Source organism: Camelus ferus, chromosome 3, assembly GCF_009834535.1.
Source record: "Camelus ferus isolate YT-003-E chromosome 3, BCGSAC_Cfer_1.0, whole genome shotgun sequence".
In the NCBI taxonomy this organism is placed as follows: Eukaryota; Metazoa; Chordata; class Mammalia; order Artiodactyla; family Camelidae; genus Camelus; species Camelus ferus.
In genome coordinates this window covers 98,919,313-98,939,967 of record NC_045698.1, presented here as the reverse complement: position 1 = coordinate 98,939,967, position 20,655 = coordinate 98,919,313, and the positions used below count along the sequence as shown (strand labels likewise).

Genomic DNA, 20,655 nt, shown 5'->3' with positions numbered 1-20,655 from the left:
TTAGAGGCTGTTTGGCATTTCATACTATATATATATCCCATAATTTATTTAACGATTCTTTCATTGATAGACTTTTTTTTTTCTTTTTGGCAGATTCTGGCCCCTGCTCTAGATGATAAGAATTTTTATTATCAATTTTTGTACATATTTTTTTATACATGTATAATTTCACATGTATGCGTTTATGCTTCTAGAAGTAGACCAATGTTGTGTGCATTAAAAATTGGTACTGTTAAGTGCCCTGCCAAAAGTTGTACCATTTTATACTCCATAAAAAAAGGGACTTAATTTGAAACATGGATAGGAGTCCAGGGGTGGATTTTAGGGAGGTCTAGATCTGGCTTCTGCTCTAGATGGTGGGAAGCATAATGTGAGAAATCCAGAACATTGATAATGCCCACTTCCTAACTGATCTGTGCCCCTGTATGATCTACCTGTTGTGAGTGTCCGTGTCAGCACACCTGGACAGTCCTCTCCCTTTCCTTTCTCTTGGGCAGGAATGAAAGGGTTTTGGAGGCGATGACAGAAAGAGCTGAGATGGATGAGGTGGAACGTTTTCAGCCACTGCTGGATGGATTAAAAAGTGGGACGTCCATTGCTCTCAAGGCATGTATACCCCTTGAAACTGGGCCCAAGAGTAGAATTCAAGATGGAAAGACTTAAGTTCATTTGACCTTTTAAGAGAACACAGGGAGTGGTTTCCAATTATATATTTTATATTTCGGAATTCTTTCTGAAGGGAAATTATTATCTTTCCCTCCAAGAAGGCAGAGAAAGAACTGTTTTCCTCATTATGAGATGGAAAAAAGGCATGGTATTTATTTACAAGCTAGGAATACCAAGGCCTACAACAAATTACACTGTCAAATATTTGGAATCCTTTAGACCTCTGAGCTCTCCAGACCTGTGTTTAAGGTTGTACTGCTGTAACAGAAAGTCCTTCTGTAGTTTTTGTACTGTGTCTTCTAGTTACATTGGGGGGCCTCAGAGAGCATGTAAAGAGAATGGAATCTTGACCTCCAGGAGTTAATGCTGACATAGCTCCTGAATTTTCTTGTTTTAGGTGGGATGCCTACAGCTGATCAACGCTCTCATCACACCAGCTGAAGAACTTGACTTCCGAGTTCACATCCGAAGTGAACTGATGCGCTTGGGGCTGCACCAGGTGTTGCAGGTGAGACGCTGCACTTCACTAGAGAGGCTGCGCTCCTTTCATCCTGCTCTCATAGCCCCGTCATCCCTGCGGTAACTTTGGTTTGCAGTTTAAAAACCAGGTGAAAGGTTTGGGTTTCTAGCCAGCATAGGATGCTTCTGGGATCCCTGACCTATACTTTTGTCATCGACAGGACCTTCGAGAGATTGAAAATGATGATATGAGAGTGCAATTAACTGTGTTTGATGAACAAGGGGAAGAAGATTCTTATGACCTGAAGGGACGGCTGGATGACATTCGAATGGAGATGGAATATCCTTTTACTGACTAAGGATTTACTCTTTTGAAGACAGACAAGACATTAAGTTGTATTCTGTTGCAGATCCCTGTATGGAGTGCTGTGGGGTTGATGACTCAGAACAGGGCATTTGTCTGTGTGTCTTCTCAGTAGATAAGGCAGGCAGGTATTGCCTTTGGATTTATTTACCTCAGCATGGACCAAGAAAGTTGGGAAAAGTGATCTGAGGAATGCTTAGCATGGAAGTAGTCATCAAAATTAGTGTGGACATCCTAGAACATGGAAGCTTATCTTATTAAGACGTAGAGCTGGTTTTTGGAGAACATACATAAGTCAGGGAGTGGGGTTGTAATGTGCTCCCTTGTATGTTTCCCTGAGACTGACAGAGGGAATAATTTGATTACCTGTTGATATTTGCCACAAGTGACTTTGAGGCAGTTTTCTTCTCGTTTCTGTCTACTGCTTGAATTTCAAGCCAAATACGGGGAGTTTTCTATTTCTGTGTATAGTACCACCCAACTCACTGGTTCCCCTGGCCAAAGGAAGTTTATAGAGCTTAAAGTTTTGGGCAGGATTTACAGGAGGAATGGCTGTTAGAATAGAAGTTTCATCTTGCTACTTTCCCTGAGACTTGGACAAGCTCCCTGTCAAATGCAGTTTCTAGATATATGCTTTCCTTAGCCTCGTCTCCTTTTCCACTGACTTCAGTGAAGTCTTCCAGATTCTCTTAAACACAGTGAAGGATTCAAAAGCAGAGCCACACTTCCTGTCCATCCTGCAACACCTACTCTTAGTCCGAAATGACTACGAGGCCAGGTAAGGTGGTATACCTGTGGGAAGTTTTGAATTTGAGCCTAAGTGGAGAGAGCAGAACCCTTAAATTCGAAGGTAGTCTGTAAAGGGACAAGGAAAAGACAAAAACATGGCTTAGAGTTATTTTTTTAGTCTCAGATATAAAGGGAGTTGTCAGTTGTCCCTTTAATCCACCTGAAAGGTGTCTCTATGGAAGAGATCGGAGTGTATAAGGTGAACTGCCCTCCTTTTGGAGTGCAGTTGTGGGTGGGGTGAAGATGATAGCAAAGGAAGGCAGCAATTAAAAGTTTTTTCATGTTGGAACATAAGATTCAAGCAATAGAGTAGAGATTCAGTAATAGTCCCGTCTATCACAGGCAGGATCCGGCCCTAATTTTAGGTGGGAAAGGATGTGCACTGGGAGGTAGATGGCCAAGAAGTTTTGACTCTCTGAAGTAGATGGGGTAGCTGACAGGGAAGAGGGGGGATTTCTTAGCATGGCAGCAATACTCTGTTAATTTTCTGAAAAGGTCTTTCCAACATTTGTCCTCAGGTCCTGCTATTGTCAAAGCAGTTAACTTTTATTGATCCTGAATACCAAAATTGTATTTTGGTTTTCGTTTAATAACCTTGTTTCTTTTCTTCTATAGACCGCAGTACTATAAGTTGATTGAAGAATGTATTTCTCAGATAGTTCTGCACAAGAATGGGGCTGACCCCGACTTCAAGTGCCGGCACCTCCAGATTGATATCGAGGGATTGATTGGTAAGCATATTCGTCTATCTGGTTCCTTAAAACATTGCATCTACCTTTCATTTTGTATCTTTCTTTCAGTGAAAATTTCAGAGAAGATACCTTTGTAGCCTTCTGGTCTTTCCATTTCTGCCCTTTCTTAGGTGATAACTAATATCTCTGCTAAGAAAAACAGGCCTTTAGTTTATTTCTGCATAATTAAAAAAAATCTATTACTTATACACTACCCCACCTTTTGAAGGACTTCAGCTGTTGTCTGTGACTCCTGCTGGTCTCAGAGATTGATAAGTATTACTTGTAGGCATTCTCTGTGCCACCCAGCATGGTGGCCTTACTGCAGTAACAGGTACTCAGAAATTATATGTTGAACTTAACTGAAAGTCCGTATCTTTGTCTAATGCAAAACATTAAGAAAGATAAGGAAAGTAAACAGAAGGAACAAAGGCTGCCCTTCGGTTATATGGAAAGGCTTAGGCAGTGAGAGGGGAAGACGAGAATTGGGAGCTTTACTTCCTGACTCTTCACTTTCTTTTCAGATCAAATGATTGATAAAACAAAGGTGGAGAAATCTGAAGCCAAAGCTACAGAGCTGGAAAAAAAGGTATGTATGAGAGATCAAAAATAATTGGGGTATATTTTTCTTTTTTTATCTAAGGATTTTAATTTCTCTGACATGTGAAACACGTGAAAATGTGAAACGTGAAACATTTACGTGTGATATTTTTATACAAGCTTTCAGCACACAGTAGCAGTTCCTGGGGGAACCTTTCTGGTATAGGTTGCTCAGCAGAGAAAGTAGTATGGACATGCTTGTGAGGAGCTAGTGAGTCGTGAGTCTGCACAGTTCTTGGGCCCCTGAGTAGGAGGAAAGACAGGTGACACTCGTGTAATATTGGCAGCACTCGGGCTTGCTTAGCTTCTCAGTCCTCTTATCCAAAACAGTAGGAACTGGAATATGTCTGAACTCTCTTTTTCTCTTTGATTAAGGACTCCTGTTGTTGATAAGTTTTTGATCCTTGAGACTGCTGGGATTGTGCACCTTAGCTGTCCTGGTTAAATGTCTTTAAAATCTTTGTTTTGTTTTATTTTTTAATAATTCAAGTGTAGATAGACTATGGAAATAATCCCTGACTTCCCCCTCCTTTAACCTTGATTTTAGGGTCAGAATCATGGCGGGTTTTTTTTCCCAGGCATTCCTTGGGTCAGTGAGCTCAGTAGATCAAGGATTAGCACAAAACAGTGAACCACGGGAAATAACAGTGTGCTTCTTGCCGAGTTGGAGAGCTTACCGGGAGCCTGATTTCTTTCTCCTCTAGCTGGACTCAGAGTTAACAGCCCGACATGAGCTACAGGTGGAAATGAAAAAGATGGAAAGTGACTTTGAGCAGAAGCTCCAAGACCTTCAGGGAGAAAAGGATGCATTGGATTCTGAAAAGCAACAAATTGCCACAGAGAAACAGGACCTGGAAGCAGAAGTGTCTCAGCTCACAGGAGAGGTAATGTCCGAGCAGGGAGGGCAGAGTGACCTGTAACTGCCATCAGCAGCCTCAGGGTGAGCTTGTATTGGAGCAGGACTCTTCATCTTACTCCCAGGGAGGGTTCAGATACTAATAGGTAATCTAGGTAGACGGTGCATATTTTTTAAATCATTAACCGTTTTGTTTTGGGGTTAAGTAATACGTGAGATAGAAAATTTGGAAAAATACAGAACACCATAAAGAATAAAATGAGTCACAGTGCTACCCAGAAATAAAGATAATAGCCTTCTAATAAATTCAGGAGTAAATATTAAGTAAACTCTTCTCATATTTGCTGATTTTCTCCTTATTTTAGTCAGATTTATCCCCAGACACTTGGTGCAGTTACAGATATTGAAATGATCTGTGATATCTGATACCTTGATCACTTATGTGGTTATATAATTACTTGTATAGCACATACTGTAATTATGTAACTAGAATATTTGATTTACTTGATTTTTGCATTTTCTAATCGAAGGGAGAGTTTAACATAAATGTTGAAGTTGCCTTTTTAATGCAGAGCTTGCTGGACTAAGAGCCTGAAGGACTGAATTCTAGTTTTGGCTCTGTCACTGAATAGCTGTGTGACGTTAGGTGGAGCCTTACAGCTGTCTGACTCCTTTTACTCCTTTCTTGTGTAAAATGAGAATTTGGGATTAAGTAATTTCTTAGATCCATTCCAGCCCCAGTGGTCCCTGAAGTGGAGTGAGGAGTATTCCTGTTGATGTTATTTCTGTAGGTTGCCAAGCTGTCCAAGGAGCTGGAAGATGCCAAGAAAGAAATGGCTTCTCTTTCCGCTGCAGTAACTGCAGCGGCTCCTCCTAGCAGTGCTACTGCTCCCCTTGCCTCTCCTTTACCTGCTGACTCTGGCGCTGTTACTCTACCCTCACCCCCTTCTTTACCAGGAGAGGTTAGCACAGCCTCTGAACCCCCTCTTTCTGCGGGTGGGACCGTTGCTTCTCCACCACCACCACCTCCTCCTCCTCCTTTGCCTGGGGGTGCTTGCATCCCCCCACCCCCTCCTTTGCCTGGGGGTGCTTCCATCCCCCCACCACCTCCTTTGCCTGCGGGTGCTTGCATCCCCACCCCAACCCTCCCTCCTTTGCCTGGGGGTGCTTGCATCCCCCCACCCCTCCTTTGCCTGGGGGGGCTTGCATCCCCCCCCTCCTTTGCCTGGGGGTGCTTCCATCCCCCCCACCCCCTCCTTTGCCTGGGGGTGCTTCCATCCCCCCACCCCCTCCTTTGCCTGGGGGTGCTGGCATCCCCCCACCCCCTCCTTTGCTTGGGGGTGCTGGCATCCCCCACCCCCTCCTTTGCCTGGGGGTGCTGGCATCCCCCCACCTCCTCCTCCCTTGCCTGGAGGACCAGGAATGCTACCTCCCCCTCCCCCTCCCCCTCTTCCTGGTGGAATCCCTCCACCCCCTCCATTTCCTGGAGGCCCTGGCATTCCTCCACCTCTACCTTTTGGATTTGGAGTTCCTGCAGCCCCAGTTCTGCCATTTGGATTAACCGCAAAGAAACTTTACAAGCCAGAGGTGCAGCTCCGGAGGCCAAATTGGTCCAAGGTGAGAATTTCTGTCCATCTCTTCATCAGATTTTAAGAAACACTTTGGTCTCCAACTTTGTATTTTGTACATGGTTGGCTTTCCCTCTCTTAACAGTTCACGCCTGTCTGTCTTCAAATTCCAATCATGCATATGTTTGTTCAAAAGATATTAGGCATGTCCTATATTCCAGATAGCACTTGGGAGAGTTCTTTGAGCCCTGTACTCTGCTACAAAACCTAAACTTACCCGTAAGTTAATGCTGTTGCCCTTTTCTCTGAGGGTATGAGTGCTGTGATAATACACAATTTGATGATAGTCATTTCACCAGTCTTCAAGGTACTGATAATTTTGCTGATCCAAAAGTCATGGATTTATGGATACAACCTCCTACCACCATCCCCCAGTGAGTTACACAGAATATGTTTACATGGCACAGTATTGTTCCCACTATGTGAGACCCCTGTGATTCTGTGTCAGCCTTGTGCTTCTGGAAACTGAGTTACAATAAAGGAACTTAGGGATTTGTTCATAAAATGAACAACTTTGGTAGTTAGCCACATTGATGGGGAAAATTTAATGTAGAGCAAGGGAAGATGCAAAATAAAGCCATAATGCTTCCAAAAGTAGAGGATTTGGGGTTAGATGGATAAGCAGCATAACTGGATCTATTTCTTGAATAATCACCAGTAAACAAAGTAGAATCATCACCTGCTGTTCTCACCACGACTTACGTAGCTATTCTCTGTATCTCAGGTTAGTCTTATTCTAGTAAGACATTGGCAATAACCAGCCAGCTGCCTCTTTTGCATCTTAATCAGTTTTCTAAAATGAAAAGTGCAAAGCTCAGTTTAGTAACTTTTAACACCTGCTTGTGTCTACAGTTTGTCGCTGAGGACCTTTCCCAGGACTGCTTTTGGACAAAGGTGAAGGAGGACCGCTTTGAGAACAATGACCTTTTCGCCAAACTTACCCTTACCTTCTCTGCCCAGACCAAGAGTGAGTCCCTTCCTCTTTCGTGCAAAGGGCCGGTGTAGGACTTAGAACATCCATCAAGTGGGTTTCCCATTTCTTTCCCTTCCCTGAGTCAGGGTTGAAGAGAGCTGGGGTTTCTTATTCCAAAGAGGACAAGCTATTTCTGTATTCTGGGGATGCGGGGGTTTGGAAAGAGAACTGTTACCTGTAAGTATTTTTCCCCGTATTTTTTTTGCATATCGGTACTTTATGTCAGTATAAGTTGTGGGGAATATGAGATTAATGTGACAGAGCTCAGTCTGGGCCCATTTTTATAATACTCTTGAAACGGATTCTGGCACTGCCTTTAAGGTACCATCTTCAGATCTGTATATGTAATTGATAAGACTTGGTCTGCAGTAACAGAACCACATGTGATTCCTTTTCTTTTTTCCATTTCTTCCCAATATCTGATGCTTTCTCCTTCCTGGCCCTTTGTTCCTGCAGCTTCAAAAGGTAAGAATACAGAAGAGCCTTTTAGTTGGGTCTCTTGAATATTAGAGGGAAAAAAATGAGAGAGATATAAAGGAATTTCCCTTTAGAAAAGTAAGACTAGAAATCTGGAATTGATTTTTCTTTTGCTGGTGTGTTTTTTGGTTTTTTGGGTTTTTTTTGGTTTGTTTGTTTATTTTAGAGTCCAGAAGGACCAGTAACTGTAATGTTAACTGACAGGAAAGAAAAATATTTTAAGTTGAAGCTACTGTATTCTTGTTCTTTCTTTGGAAATGAGGGACAACTTAAGTAATAATACTGTTACGTTACATTTGTGTTGTGGTTTACAATTTTCAAGGTGCTGTAACATATTTTACCCTATTGGACCTGCAGAGAGACCTTATAAGATAGGCAGGATGTATATTATTTCCATTCCATAGCATACATTGACTAATTAGTTAGGTAGCTGGCCCAGGGTTATATGACCAGATCCAGGGGTCTTGACTTCTGGTCTGTCTTTTCATGTATAGTCTTGCTTTTCTTCTTCACTTTCATATCTTCCCCTTTATGTTTGAAGAGCTGATCTATTTTGCCCTCTTTCTTCACTTCCTAATTCTTGTGGTTTTGTGCTGTCTTATGATGGGGCACTTGAGGTTATCTCCCTGGAGGGGTACAATATTTGAAAGATACTGTCATGACTTAATGATAGTTACAGCCTAATAATTTTGTATTTCCATCTTCTTCCAGATTTTTTGTTTATTTAGGGGTTTATTATAACCCTAGTGATGAAAATTAAGTGCAACTTCAGAGCATTGCCTCCCTCCTCCAAGTAAATAAGCATTTTTTAAAGACAGTTACTACTTTTTTCCTTAAGTGATCTGGTGGGCCCAGGCTGCTCTTTGTTCTAATAGGGAGCCTAGCAGATGGCTGAGTGCCTCTGGCAGCCCTTAGTTACGTGTGTGTGTGTCTAGGAGTGTGAGATCACAGTGCTCAGGCCTGTCCTGGTGCCCTAGCATTCAAGGTAAAGTCACCCTTTCCTCTGAAAGAACTGTCACCCTCTGAACTTAAATCCAGGCCAGAGAATTACTTCCACACTCTGAGTTAAAAAGCTGTGATGATGACTGCTTATACTACCCTAGAACATCAGCAAAGACTAGTTGACAGTGAAAATCAAGATCCAGTGATTTGCTAATTTGTAAGGTCACTGAATCTGTCCCTGTGTTGGGCTCTGGTGTAAGTCTCTTTCTTGTGGCTGTACTCTGAGTGCTGCTGCAAATGTACACTAACCAGGTCCCTTTTTCTCTCTGCTCTGTCACCATCCTTCTTTTATCCTGTGCGTTCGTATTGCTATTGATTGTAGTGGGCTTTCTGCGGTTTAGTAATTTTCCTTGGCATTATTTTCCCACTGTGAACTGGTATATAGTATTCTTTAAATACCCAAGCAAGACCTTATCTCAACTTCTCTTATTTTCAACAGTGTTATTTTCAACCAAACTTTTTAATGTTACTTCAGTCTTCAAGTTCTGCCCTGGAAGTGACTTTCTTTTCATTAAAGATTCTAATAACATCCTGACAGCTTTGACTTCCCACCCCCCACCCCCTTAAATTACTCTTAGAAATCTCTGTATTTTAGTCTGAAAGGAGTTAAGTATGAATTAGTCAATTTAGTTTAGTTTAGTGTCAGGAAGCACTAGAGAAGGTGTTCTTGAAAATTTGAAATTTCAAAAATCATGAACAATTTCCCAAACATCTTAAATCCTAATCATTTTAAGAAACTTCTGGGAGAGATTTTTTTTTTTTCCCTATTGATCAAGTACTTATGGTTTACCCAACTCTAACAGTTACCTGCAACACTCAAATGCAACAGAATTTTCCTGGTTGTCATCAACCATGCTACGTCTGTATGTTTTCATTTTCTCCCAAGGAACAAATACCTCTCCCTTTAAAAATTATTTATTTGGATATTCAGTGTTTTACTGACTTTAATGTTATTTGATTTATTTTTTTCTTCAATGTTTCCCTTTGAATTACTCCGTAAATCTTTGGTGATGCAGGCAGTTTTTGAATGTCAGGGCTTGTTCTAATCTGTGTTTCTTGGAGACAGAATAGTTGCATGGGCAACAAGTAGCAGATAGAAGTTCTGCATGTGGACCCAGTGCCACAACAACCACCGTGATCGGGTACTCACCTGCCCTGCCTTTCCTGATGCAATTTTGAGCCTCCCTCTCCTGGTGCTCTGGTTGGCAGATTTAATACAGGCTCTTCCCAAGTGGCTTCTCTTTTACAACACGGTCCCCAGAAAATACTTCAGTAAAAAAGACTTTAGGCGTCATCTTAGAGTTTAGTTTTTATCAGGTAAGGAATTTTAAGCTCTAGAAATTTCACAGGTGAGGACTCAGAGCTCCTCAGTGTGAAGGCAAGGTCTACCTTCCCTCTAGTGCTTTAAACATCTCTCGTTAAACATTTCAGAGAACCTTCGTTCTAAAACCTTTTTTAAAGTAGGTAGCCAGTTTCAATTACCAAGTCTCTCATTCATAGTCTTAATGATATAATTAAATGATAGAAATATATTCATTACCACTCTATAAATATTTCATCTTCCAGATGAAGAAGCAGAGACATGGGTTAAATAACTGTTTCAAGGCCCTATAGTAAGTGCTAGAGGCAGGATTCAGACTCCAGACTTTGTGCCTCCAAAGTCCTTGCTCGAGCCCCCTGCTGCCCAGAAGTGTATGTCTGTCCCTGCCCAGAGTTTCTGAAAGGTTAGATCCAGACAGAAGCTGGAAGAAGGGGATATGCTGGCTTCTGCCACCACCTCATTCATTCAGGCACAAGTATTCTTGAATTGGCAGTGACTCTTAGGAGGACAAAAAAGGGACAACATTAGATTAGAGAAAGTAAGATACCAGATACTGAGGGTTGAAAAAGAAGAGCCATGTTCTGATGACAGTATATTCACCTGCAGCAAAACTAATCCAGCTGCAGAAACAGGACATGCACATCTAGTACAGTAGAAGTCTTGCTTAGATAATCTTAGCCCAGTAGTTGCCCGTCTTGATGAAATTATTTGGACACTCGGTTTTCATAATATTGCATTATTTCCTCTCTTGCTTGCTAAACACAACTCTCAGCTGTTTGTTGAACATTGCTGTATCTCCATTATGCTTTAGTGACTCTTGAAACCTCCCATGTACTGACTGGCTCCTCCCAGAATGGACGTTTGATAAAACATCCACCTTGGCATCTGCCCCTTATAGTCAAAGGTCTCCAGCGACTGCTTCATTAAAGTTCAGGAAAGTGTGTGCCTTTCACTAAGAGAAGAGCTAAGAGAGAGGAGCTGGTCTTCTAATTTATACTACAGGTTCTTTTACACATTTTTCTCTCTTAAGGATCGTTCTCTTGTTTCTGAACTCTTGACTTCCTATAAATCAGGAATTTACTTTGTTGATTTATTCCTTGGCAGAGAATATTTTGAGTTCAGAGTTGATAGGCAGTTGCTGTCAGAAACTTCTAGTCCTTTTTCCACTCTCACTTTCTGCTTCTTGAATTCCTCAGGAACATACTCAGTAGTTAAATTTTTTTTTTTTTTTTCATTTTCTACTAGAGACCATTTTCATCACTGTGGTGACCTCAGGTCATTATTTGCATGTACAAGATTACTAGTTTCTCATTCTGCTTTCCTTCTAACTCGTACACTCTTGTTAATAACATGATCCCATTAAAAATATCACCTCTTAAAACATATCATGGTAAGAGATAAGTGATGTCCTAAATACAGTGATGTTTTTCTTTTTAGGTTTATTCCTTCTTTCCAAAGAACTTTTGGACTCATAAGATCCACAAGCTAATCATTCTTAGGTGTGCAGTGGAGGATATGTAGCATTAGACCCTCTCCCTGTTAAAATAGGGGGTATATTACAGGAACTTGGAGCATCAGAGCAGTTCTCCAAGTGGTTAATGTCAGTAATTATAGAACTCTGGCTAAAAAGTAAGATCCAGACCAAAAGCTGAGAATTTTATAAACAATAACAATATTTTGATTAGGATTTGACTTTGTGGGTCCAGATCCCAAGGTTTATACTGTTGTCAGGTCAGAACTGTTGGTGACAATAGGTAGGTTTGCTTTTCTGCTGCTCTCCCAGAACATTCTTGCTTAAGGCTTCAGGCTGCAATAGGAGCCTGTGTTGGAGAAGCAATCCCTTCTTTCCCAAAAGGGATCTAAGGGTCTTCTTCCTTCTCCCTGTGACCCTCTTCTGTCTGCTAGGAAGCACCCACCCAGTTGGATCTCTATCAGGAAATTCTAGTGAATCTTTACAGCTCCTGCAACTTTAACCTCTAAAAACAAGATTTTGTAAGCGCTCAACATGCCCCATCTTATTCAGTGAGTCTTTGGCAGAAAGGGTGTCTGTTTCATCCGTTCCCTACTCTTCTCAAGTGCACAGGACTAGGGCCAGAAGTGCTATTCAAGTGAGCATTTGTCTTTTAATTACTGACTGCTCTTGGGCTTTGAGTAGGGTCAGGCTGTTAGCACAAAGCAGTTGGGAAGTTCTGTAATACCAGATAGTACTCCCTTTTGATTTAAAAACATAAATCTACCTATATTGCCTGGGGTTATGAGGAATCCTGTGCATGGAATAATTACTACACCTCCTCTGGGCTGTGATCGCCCATCATCAGTGGTGTAAAAGAAGAACCACAGGTACCCCCTCACGAATGCCTCTGTACTCCAAACCTTACCATCACTATTTGCCTTGAATCCACTGGATCTAATCTTGTGCCATTTTTCTTGGTTTCTGTCACTCACCACAGGAAGCCCCAAACTCTCAGGTCAGTCTCATCTCCCATACTCGAATCCCCGTAAGGTTCTGTGTGTCTCCTGTTCTTCCTCCTCCTCCCATCCCTTCTGAGCTCTTGAAACCCTTGCACTGTGCAGTCTGAAATTCATGGTCCATTACTAACAAAATCTACTCTGTCATCAATATCACCTTGTTGCTCTAACAGTAACCTCAACACGGCTTTCCCTCCTGCCCTCTCATGTGTTGTTTTTCTCCCATAAACCTCACCCCATTAGACTTGGAGATGGGGTCGATGTCCTAATTTTGAATCTCATGGCATCAAACCATGTCACCCAGTCCCTCTCTTTGTGCTGTCATCTACTAACACCTCAAGTTACTCCTCCCTCTCAGCAAGTTTAGTTGTTGGATCCTGACCACTCTCTGCACTACTTGAGTTCTTCTGCCTAAATTTTTAGCAATTTCTATACAGAAGGGTCATGACCCTGCCAATATTCTGGCCTCACAATTCCTTGTCCTCTTCTTTTCCAGTGATCTGTTTTCCATCTCACCACCTATGTAATGGTCATCACCAGAGCTGCCCTTCCGTGATCTCAATTCCACCCACCTTCTGTCTTTTTACCTCTCTCTCTTTAGTACTCCGACCCCAGCAGTCCTCCAGCCCCACCGGGATGCCACCCCACTTATCCTTTCATTTTCTCACTGCCCTTCACCCTCTTGAAGACTTCACTCCTCAGGTAAAATTATCATTAATCACTATAATAATCCTTCCGTAGGAGCTTTCCCCCATCACTTCTCTCTCATTTTATTGTATTTGATTCACAAGACCACAATCCTGGTTAATTCTATCTCTGTCTGTCCTGCACCTGTAGTTGTGCAAGTGAACACGCTGGAGCAGAAGATACAACTGGCTCTGCTTGATACACCGTCTTCATGTGGCTTTCAGGACAGCAGAGTCTCTTACTTCTCCTTCCTCACTGGTCTTTCTCCTGTCTCTCCTCTGCTCAGTTTGTAGTGTTGCTTGGCCCTGCCAGGTAGTCAGATATTAAACATTTCTAGTCCATTCGGTTTCCTACTCTCCTAAATGATTACTTCATACCTTTTCTCTCCTCAGAGACCCAGAACCTCCCTCATCTTCTTTCTCAGTAAAGGACGTTTTCTTTCTGCTTCACTGAGAAAACTGAAACAATCAGAAGCAGAACTTGCACAGACTCCCACCGTGACTTTACCCACTTTCTGTGTCTTCCTCTCTGTGACCGTGTCCCTGTCTAGAGCCAGTTTCTGGGCTAATGTGATACCTTCATTTCACCAGATGTATACAGTACACTGATAATATAAAATCTCCCTCTCTTCTCACACCTTTCATATGCATCTGCTGTCCTCATAAAGGAAGGGGCAAAATCCTTTTCTCCTTTATTTCGGGGGGGGGGAAATGTGGAAATTTTCAAATAAAACCTTACTGGAAAATTAAGGAGCAGGAGAATTAAAAGATAAAACTACAGAAATGTGAGGGTATATACATGTTTAGTGTAATGTATGTGATCCTGTGTGGTGTGCACTGTTCTGCTTTTTGCTTGACAGGTTTCAGCGTCTCTCGATATCAGTAGATATAGATGTACCTCTTATTTCTGGTGGGTAGTTGAATTCTTTCAGATGAATAATGCAAAGGTTTACAACTGATCCCTTATTGAGAATTTAACTTATACTAATTTTTTATATTATAAGCAATGCTGCCAGAAACATTTTATATTTACCCCTCCATACTTGTGTTTGTGCACAGTAAATACTTAAAAATAAAATTTCTGGGCCCAAATTACTAGGTGTAGAATTGTACAACTTTACACTTCCACCAAAAATAAGAATCTGTCAAAATTTTTGACAGGGCAAGTAGTTACTTTGTTTTACTCTGACCACTAATGAGTTTGAACCAAAGGTTATTCTTCATACCTTGACTCTTGCCTCATTTGTAAAATGAGACAGATAAACCTAAAGATACCTTTCAGTTCTAAACTTCTGGTTTTATTGCTATGTTTTTTTTTCCTTGCATAAGCTGTCTGATGTTATCTGCCTTCATCTCAAACTCTTGTTTTGACAGCTTTCTAAGTTCTTACGTTGGTTGGTTTGTTTGGGTCTGAGTTTCATGCTCCTCACTGGGGCCAGGCAGTGGGAGTTGCTGCTTGCTTACAGCCAGCGTTTGGGGATATGGAGCTAAACTGGTGCAAAACTTAAAAACTTTTGCATGAAGGCTGCTGATGTAGAGTCCATGGAAGACTTACTGGTGGAGATTTAAGAGAGGGTGTTATCAGATAAAGATAATTAAACTTTAATTCCTTCTAAACTAGAGGAATTTGATATATTGTATCTGCAGTGTGCTCTTCTCCTCTTTCGCCACCAGATGGCACATGGATCTCTTCTAGTTTAGATGTGTCATTGTTACGTCTGGTAGTGACGCAGTCACGTCTGGTAGTGACGCAGTCACGTTAGAGAGAGGCAGCCTCTGGTGTTTTCACATACACGCTGCCTAGTGTGCTGCCCTCTACCTGCCAGGAAATTCACTTGGAGGACTGATCAGTAAATGAAGACAGGAAGCTGTAGCTTGCCCTTTAAGGAAAGGATGTTTTCCCGTTGCAGCTTGTATTTTTACAGGAGCAGTGTGCTCTTTTGGGGAGAATGTTTCTGGTTTTGTTTTTGTTTTAGTCTGATAGCTTCGTGAAAGCATAGGACTTAAAGAGAGGATTATGTTTTAACAGCTTGGTTGTTCATTATATATATATTTATAATCCCATTATATACAAGTTCATAATACCATCTCTGTCTCAGTTTCTACTGAATAGCTACTTCAAGCATGTAATAGAACTATCTACTGATTATATACTGATAATTTCCCAGAGATGTTATACTGAATTAATTTCCTTCAGGGAATTTCCCCTAGCCTACCTTGAATAGATTGCTAGTGCAGAGAGGTTTTTACAGTTAATCCTTCTGTCATTTGTTAACTCTTGATTATCTTAAAATAATCCCAGTTTAGAGCCTCTTTCTAGCTATTCAGACATTAGTTTGTGCCTGACAGGCACAGACTGAAACTGTATCTTTTAAACCTAAGGTCCCATCTCCCGTTACCTACAGATTCTGGATTTCATTTCTGACTAAATGTCCTTTTATAAGGCATTGTCTGAGACTTAGGCCATCTAGGAGGGGATCAGCATTGCCTAAATTTCTCTCATCTTGGTGCAGTTAGTCCCCATACTTAAATGTCTGTTTCTACCAGTAATTCCCAAACTTTAATGTGCATAAGGATTACATGAGGAGATTGTTAATATGTAAATTCCTGGGCTGTATCTCCAGAGAGGTGAAGTTACAAGGACTGTAAAAGGGTACGTTTTTAACAAGCTCCTCATGTGATTTTGTTATAGATATACCAGTCTAGCTGGAACCATTGCTTCAGTGTTTCTTTTTCTGATTTCTTCTCACTGCCTTCCCACTCTCTGCCATATCTAGAAGCTGCTTTCTACTTCTTTTCATAATAATATTTTGATGTCTCTGTCAGAGTGGGTGTTGTGCAATTATCCTTGTTTTTATGGAGGTCATGCAAGATCAATTAAGAAACAATTTGACATTTTCTATTAACGGAAGCTCTATTTCAGGAGCACTTGTTTTTAAAAAATTCTTTTCTTTCCATCTTCCCAGCCAGCCAGGTCTCAACAGGCATCTTAGAAGGACATTCTGAGGAAGTTCTCTGGAGTCAGTGAAGTAGCTGGAAAGCACTTAGAGACTGACGAGGCTGGAGGGGATGGATGGAGGGCAGGTGATGAGCGGTCTCACAGGCCCACAGCACAAGGATGGAGTTGTGAGGAGTTGGAGGAAGTCCAGATCACAACGAAGAGCTTTGCAGCTGTGCAGCTGTAATTCTTGTTCAAGTTTTGCTATTTTCTCACCTTGGAGACGTGGAGTTGGTGGGGATCAGAGATGTGATGTGTTTAGGAAGAGGATGGGGACCTCAGGGAAATGTCAGAGCAGAGCTAGGCTTTGGGTGGGCTTTGCAGGAGAGTGATCCACTGCTCTTGGGCTCCATATGGAGCCCAGCACTGCTGCCTCAAGGGAAAAGCAGTGTTTTGAGGATCCCTGATACTTTTGGGGAATCATTGGATCTGAGCTTGCTTTTCTGCTCATGTGGGGCAAACCTCCCTCCAAACATGAGGTTATAGACCAGCTAATTTTCAGGGAGTACAGAGGGTGTCTCCACCACAGAATGTTTCCTCTGGGACTTTTCTTTCTGCTTCTCTATTATCTGTTTTTTCTGTGTAGGTGGTATAAGTAGTTCAGAAGTCAAGATGATATTAAAAGATGATATTCCTTTCCTAGGATTCATCCATCCCAAACTTCCCCCTGCCCCACCTTCTAGAGGTAACCATTTTTATTAATTTCTTTCAGTGTTTTTGATAACGCAGTGATAGCAAACACTAATGCAGATTCTGATCCTCCCCTCACAAAAGGTGACGTACTAAACTGTTCTGTACCATACTTCTATGTCCTGGAGACTTTTATTAGTACATAGAGATCTTTCTCATTTAAAAAACCCTCTAAATAGAAAGCTTTTCAAGTTTTGAAGTTTTCACTTTTATAATGAAAACTAGGATGAAATGAAATGAAAACAGAAGTACACATAGTACTGAGGTGATCTGTCCCGTTTTGGAATCGTCCCCACAGTAACCATTTGATCTGGCTGCATCGTAGGCTGCACCTGTCCTTTTGTTCTCCCTGCTTTCCTTGCAAACTCTCCCCTGTAACGACAGAACAGTCACCCACCCACACCAACTCCAGATGGACAGCAACATGCACTGGAGCCTTCCAGCCGACGTGGTATGGTGGGGAGAGACTTGAATGTTTCAGGGGGCCTTCCAGACCTCCAGCTACTTCACTGAAGCAGGAGCAGAGCTCTTTGTCACTAGCACAGGGCACTACCCATAAAAGGGTATGGTCTGCAAAGGAAAGGGGTGACCTACCCCATTTTTTTCTTGCTTCCTACACAGTTTTTGTTCTGGAGATAATTGCTGTAGGACTTAGTATCCTATAACTGTCTCATTTTATGATTCTGGCCCATCACCTTTGGGACACTGTGGGAGAATGCACATGATACAGTGTGAGGTGGGGAAAGCAAAGGAAAATTATATACAATCCATATTGCATTTGTGTTCTGCAGAAAAAAATGCAAGTAAAAGGCTGAAAGGGAATACACCAGAATACTGTAACAGATTTTGTTAGGGTGCTAGATTTTTTTTTCCTTCAACTTTTCTATATTGTGGTCATCTCATTTTTATAATAGGAAAGACAAAAGGGTTAAGGAAATTTGCTAGTGTCCAGGGTGCTCTCAAGGGGGTTTCTAGAAGTATTTGGAACTAATAACATAATCTCTTCAGAGCAGAGTGCTAATATCCAGTTGTATAGAGCAGGTAACGGCACCTCTTACTTCACTCTCCAGAATGATCCTAGCTTGCTTCTCTTTGAAAAGTCAGATTACAACTTAAAAAGCCATTTGTTCTTCTTTCAGCTCCCCTGGGTGAGGGAACCCCAGTTATACAGCAAAAGGGTACAGGAACCCCATGTCTGCAAGGTGGGATGGATCCTTTTTCCCCCTGATCCAAAGGAATCCCTACTCTGTTTTATAAGTCAGTGATTTTTTTCTTTGGGATCTGTTAGATTACATGATAAGACAGTCTCCTGCCTTTCTGTCTGTATGTGTTTCTTTCAAGAAAAACTGCTAAAATCCTTCCAAGAAGAATGTCCCCCTTTTCATTTTCTGCTTGTCTTGCCACTCTGCCTGCATTTTTCTTTCCAGCCACGGGGTGAGCGCAGTTGAGCTGTTTTGGCTCGGGTTCCAGATTGTGAGGTCAGAGACTAGGGATTGGAGGAGACCATCAGGTGACTTTCTGTAACAGTGATGACGGTCCTGCCCTCATCCCCACCCCTTCTCCCCCCTTCTTCCCCACCCTTTCCTGGCTTCCACCTTAGGAACAAAGAAGGGAAAAAAACAGCACTGTGACAAAAGCCAGCAGCTGCATCTGCAGACTCAGGCTGGGGGCTGGGTGTTTATTCCATCTGTTCTCTCTGTTTATGCTTTTACCCTGTTACTTCCCCTCCCAGTACCCAGAATAAAATGGAGGGTATTTCTGGGATCCTTTGTTACAGAGAACAGCTTAGAAATCTGCAGTTTGCTCCATATTTAGGTGTGCGGGGGTGAGGCCCTGCAGAGATTAAAATTGCTCCCAGAGCCTAGAAAAAGATGAAGATATTTTGCCTTCTCATTCCATTTTATCCGTGAATACCTATTTTATGTCAAACGCTGTGACAGAGGCTTATCATCTCTTCTTTCTAATTATTAAAACAATGCTGCCTAATAGGCATTATCTTCATTTTATATCCAACAGATATGAAGTACAGAATTAATACGTTCTTTGCTTATTAAGATCTCATAGTAAGTAAATACCAAGCCAGGGTTTGACGCCGGGTCCGTTGGGCTCAGAATCCAGCATTGCTGAAGGGAGTGGCAAGAAGGCAGCCATGTTCAGAAAAACCTGAGATGCCCACTGCTGAGGACTGTCCTGGCACTGTGCCCATGCCCTTTGCTTTCCACCAGTGTCCTGATTTCTTCGACAAATAAATCTCAAGGGATAAAATGAGATGGAAGGGAACATATAGGTTAAAAGAGGATCTAAAAATATGTTAATCCCGTATTTGGTTGCTGATTCATTTTTTTAAGAAAGAAAAAGACTTTATTCCCAGCACTTTACTTTGATGCCTTTCTCCTGCCCTCTCGCCCTCCTGTTCCCTTGTGTAAACCTGTCCTCGCCTTTTGCTGACTTGCTTGGGGCAGTGTCTGTCCTTCTAGCCCCTACCCACCCACGTCTCTGAGGCTGATCTCGTTGTTAGCACTCCCTTATTGAGTCAGCATCCTGGGTGTGCTGGGAAAGCGTCTGTGAGAAGCTCAATGAGTGTATTGTGTCTGAATGATCAAATGCTTGTGAAGTGCCCAGACTCCAAATACTGCCTTTCTGCCACCCTTTCACACTTCTGTTTGCCCCCTTCTTCTTAACTCTCGGCACTTGGTTATTATACATTTGGATTTCTGTCTGGCTTTGTTCTTGTACATCAGGTTTCTCCATTTCTGCCAACTCACTCCATCCTTCCTTACAGCCTGTGCATCCGTGACAGTGCAGTTCTGTGGGATTTAGCACGTGGGTATTTGTTTTGGCCAGGAGGTCAGTAGTAAGAATCTGGTTACCTATGGGCAGGAATAACAGCTGTTTACCTGGCATGTTGTAAACCTATTTTTTCCCCACGGTGGTGTGTACCTATGAATGACTTTGAGGTGCTGAATTCTTCCCCATGTATATCACAGCTATGAGGAATATAAAGTAGAAATCCGCCACACGGGCAGCTTCTTACATTAGCGCATGAAAGGGCCCTCTTGCTCTGTCCTCTTCCCAGAATCAAAGAGTTTGTGTAGAGCTTAATAGATGTGGCTTATTGTGTGCTGGTGATTCCATAGCTACCTTATCCTCACAGAAAGTTTATTTCCTAGAGATCTTACTAAGTACTCCAAACTTTTGGATATGCTGAGGAGATCTAGGATTCTTCCACAAAGACCCTGTTTCTTTAGAGAAAACTATAGTGGTACCAGAGTCCACTTTTTTTTTTTAAAGCTTCCTATTATGATTCTGTGCCCACATGTGTTGTATGTGCTGCCATTATCTCACTTTATGGACATTGGATAAACTCGCACATTTGTGCTGCCTCATTTAAGAAGGGGAAACCACTGATGCCTTGCATCTGCAGGTTTTTCAACATGTTTCTGCTTTTTCCACCTTTCTCACATGTTCTCTTTTAGTCATCAAGTACTTGGCTTACTTAAGGAAGCTGTAGCATTAGATTATGGAGGGTGTTGCATTTAGCTCAGGAACAAACGCCGCAGGCTGCGTCTTGGGCAGTGCAGGTGGTGCGTGGTCCTGAGTCAGTGAGCGAGAATTAGGGATAGGTGGAGTTGCTTTATAGCTCAGCCTGAATCTTTCAGCCCTTCAGGTATAACTGGCTTTAGAACTGTGTTCTCAGCGGTATTTTCCCAAAGTCTTTTTTTCCTACCCTACTTGGTCACTCCCACCTGCGATTCTAAGGAACTTGGTTGCCAGGATGTCTGGCAACTCCCCACTCCTCTGTTTCCTGTTGTGGTCTTCATTGAGAGAAGCCTGCAACAGGAATTCCTGGGGAAGTGATGGCTATAGCTGTGGAGTCCGGGGTCCATTAGCTCATTCTGAAGTTGGGGAATACTGTGCTGAAACAGACCTCCCTTCCTTGGAAACT

The 20,655-nt window shown here is 42.1% G+C and overlaps 1 protein-coding gene across 1 annotated transcript in view; it reads left to right on the top strand.

Moving 5' to 3' along the window:
• The window catches only part of DIAPH1 (diaphanous related formin 1), a 90,695-nt gene that overhangs the window by 32,218 nt on the left and 37,822 nt on the right, over positions 1 to 20,655 (top strand). The window contains 12 exon segments of the mRNA XM_032476978.1: positions 498 to 606; positions 1,064 to 1,174; positions 1,347 to 1,465; positions 2,151 to 2,267; positions 2,894 to 3,009; positions 3,534 to 3,598; positions 4,314 to 4,493; positions 5,257 to 5,647; positions 5,650 to 5,782; positions 5,815 to 6,082; positions 6,946 to 7,060; positions 7,523 to 7,531. Coding sequence (XP_032332869.1) covers positions 498 to 606; positions 1,064 to 1,174; positions 1,347 to 1,465; positions 2,151 to 2,267; positions 2,894 to 3,009; positions 3,534 to 3,598; positions 4,314 to 4,493; positions 5,257 to 5,647; positions 5,650 to 5,782; positions 5,815 to 6,082; positions 6,946 to 7,060; positions 7,523 to 7,531 — 1,733 coding nt within the window.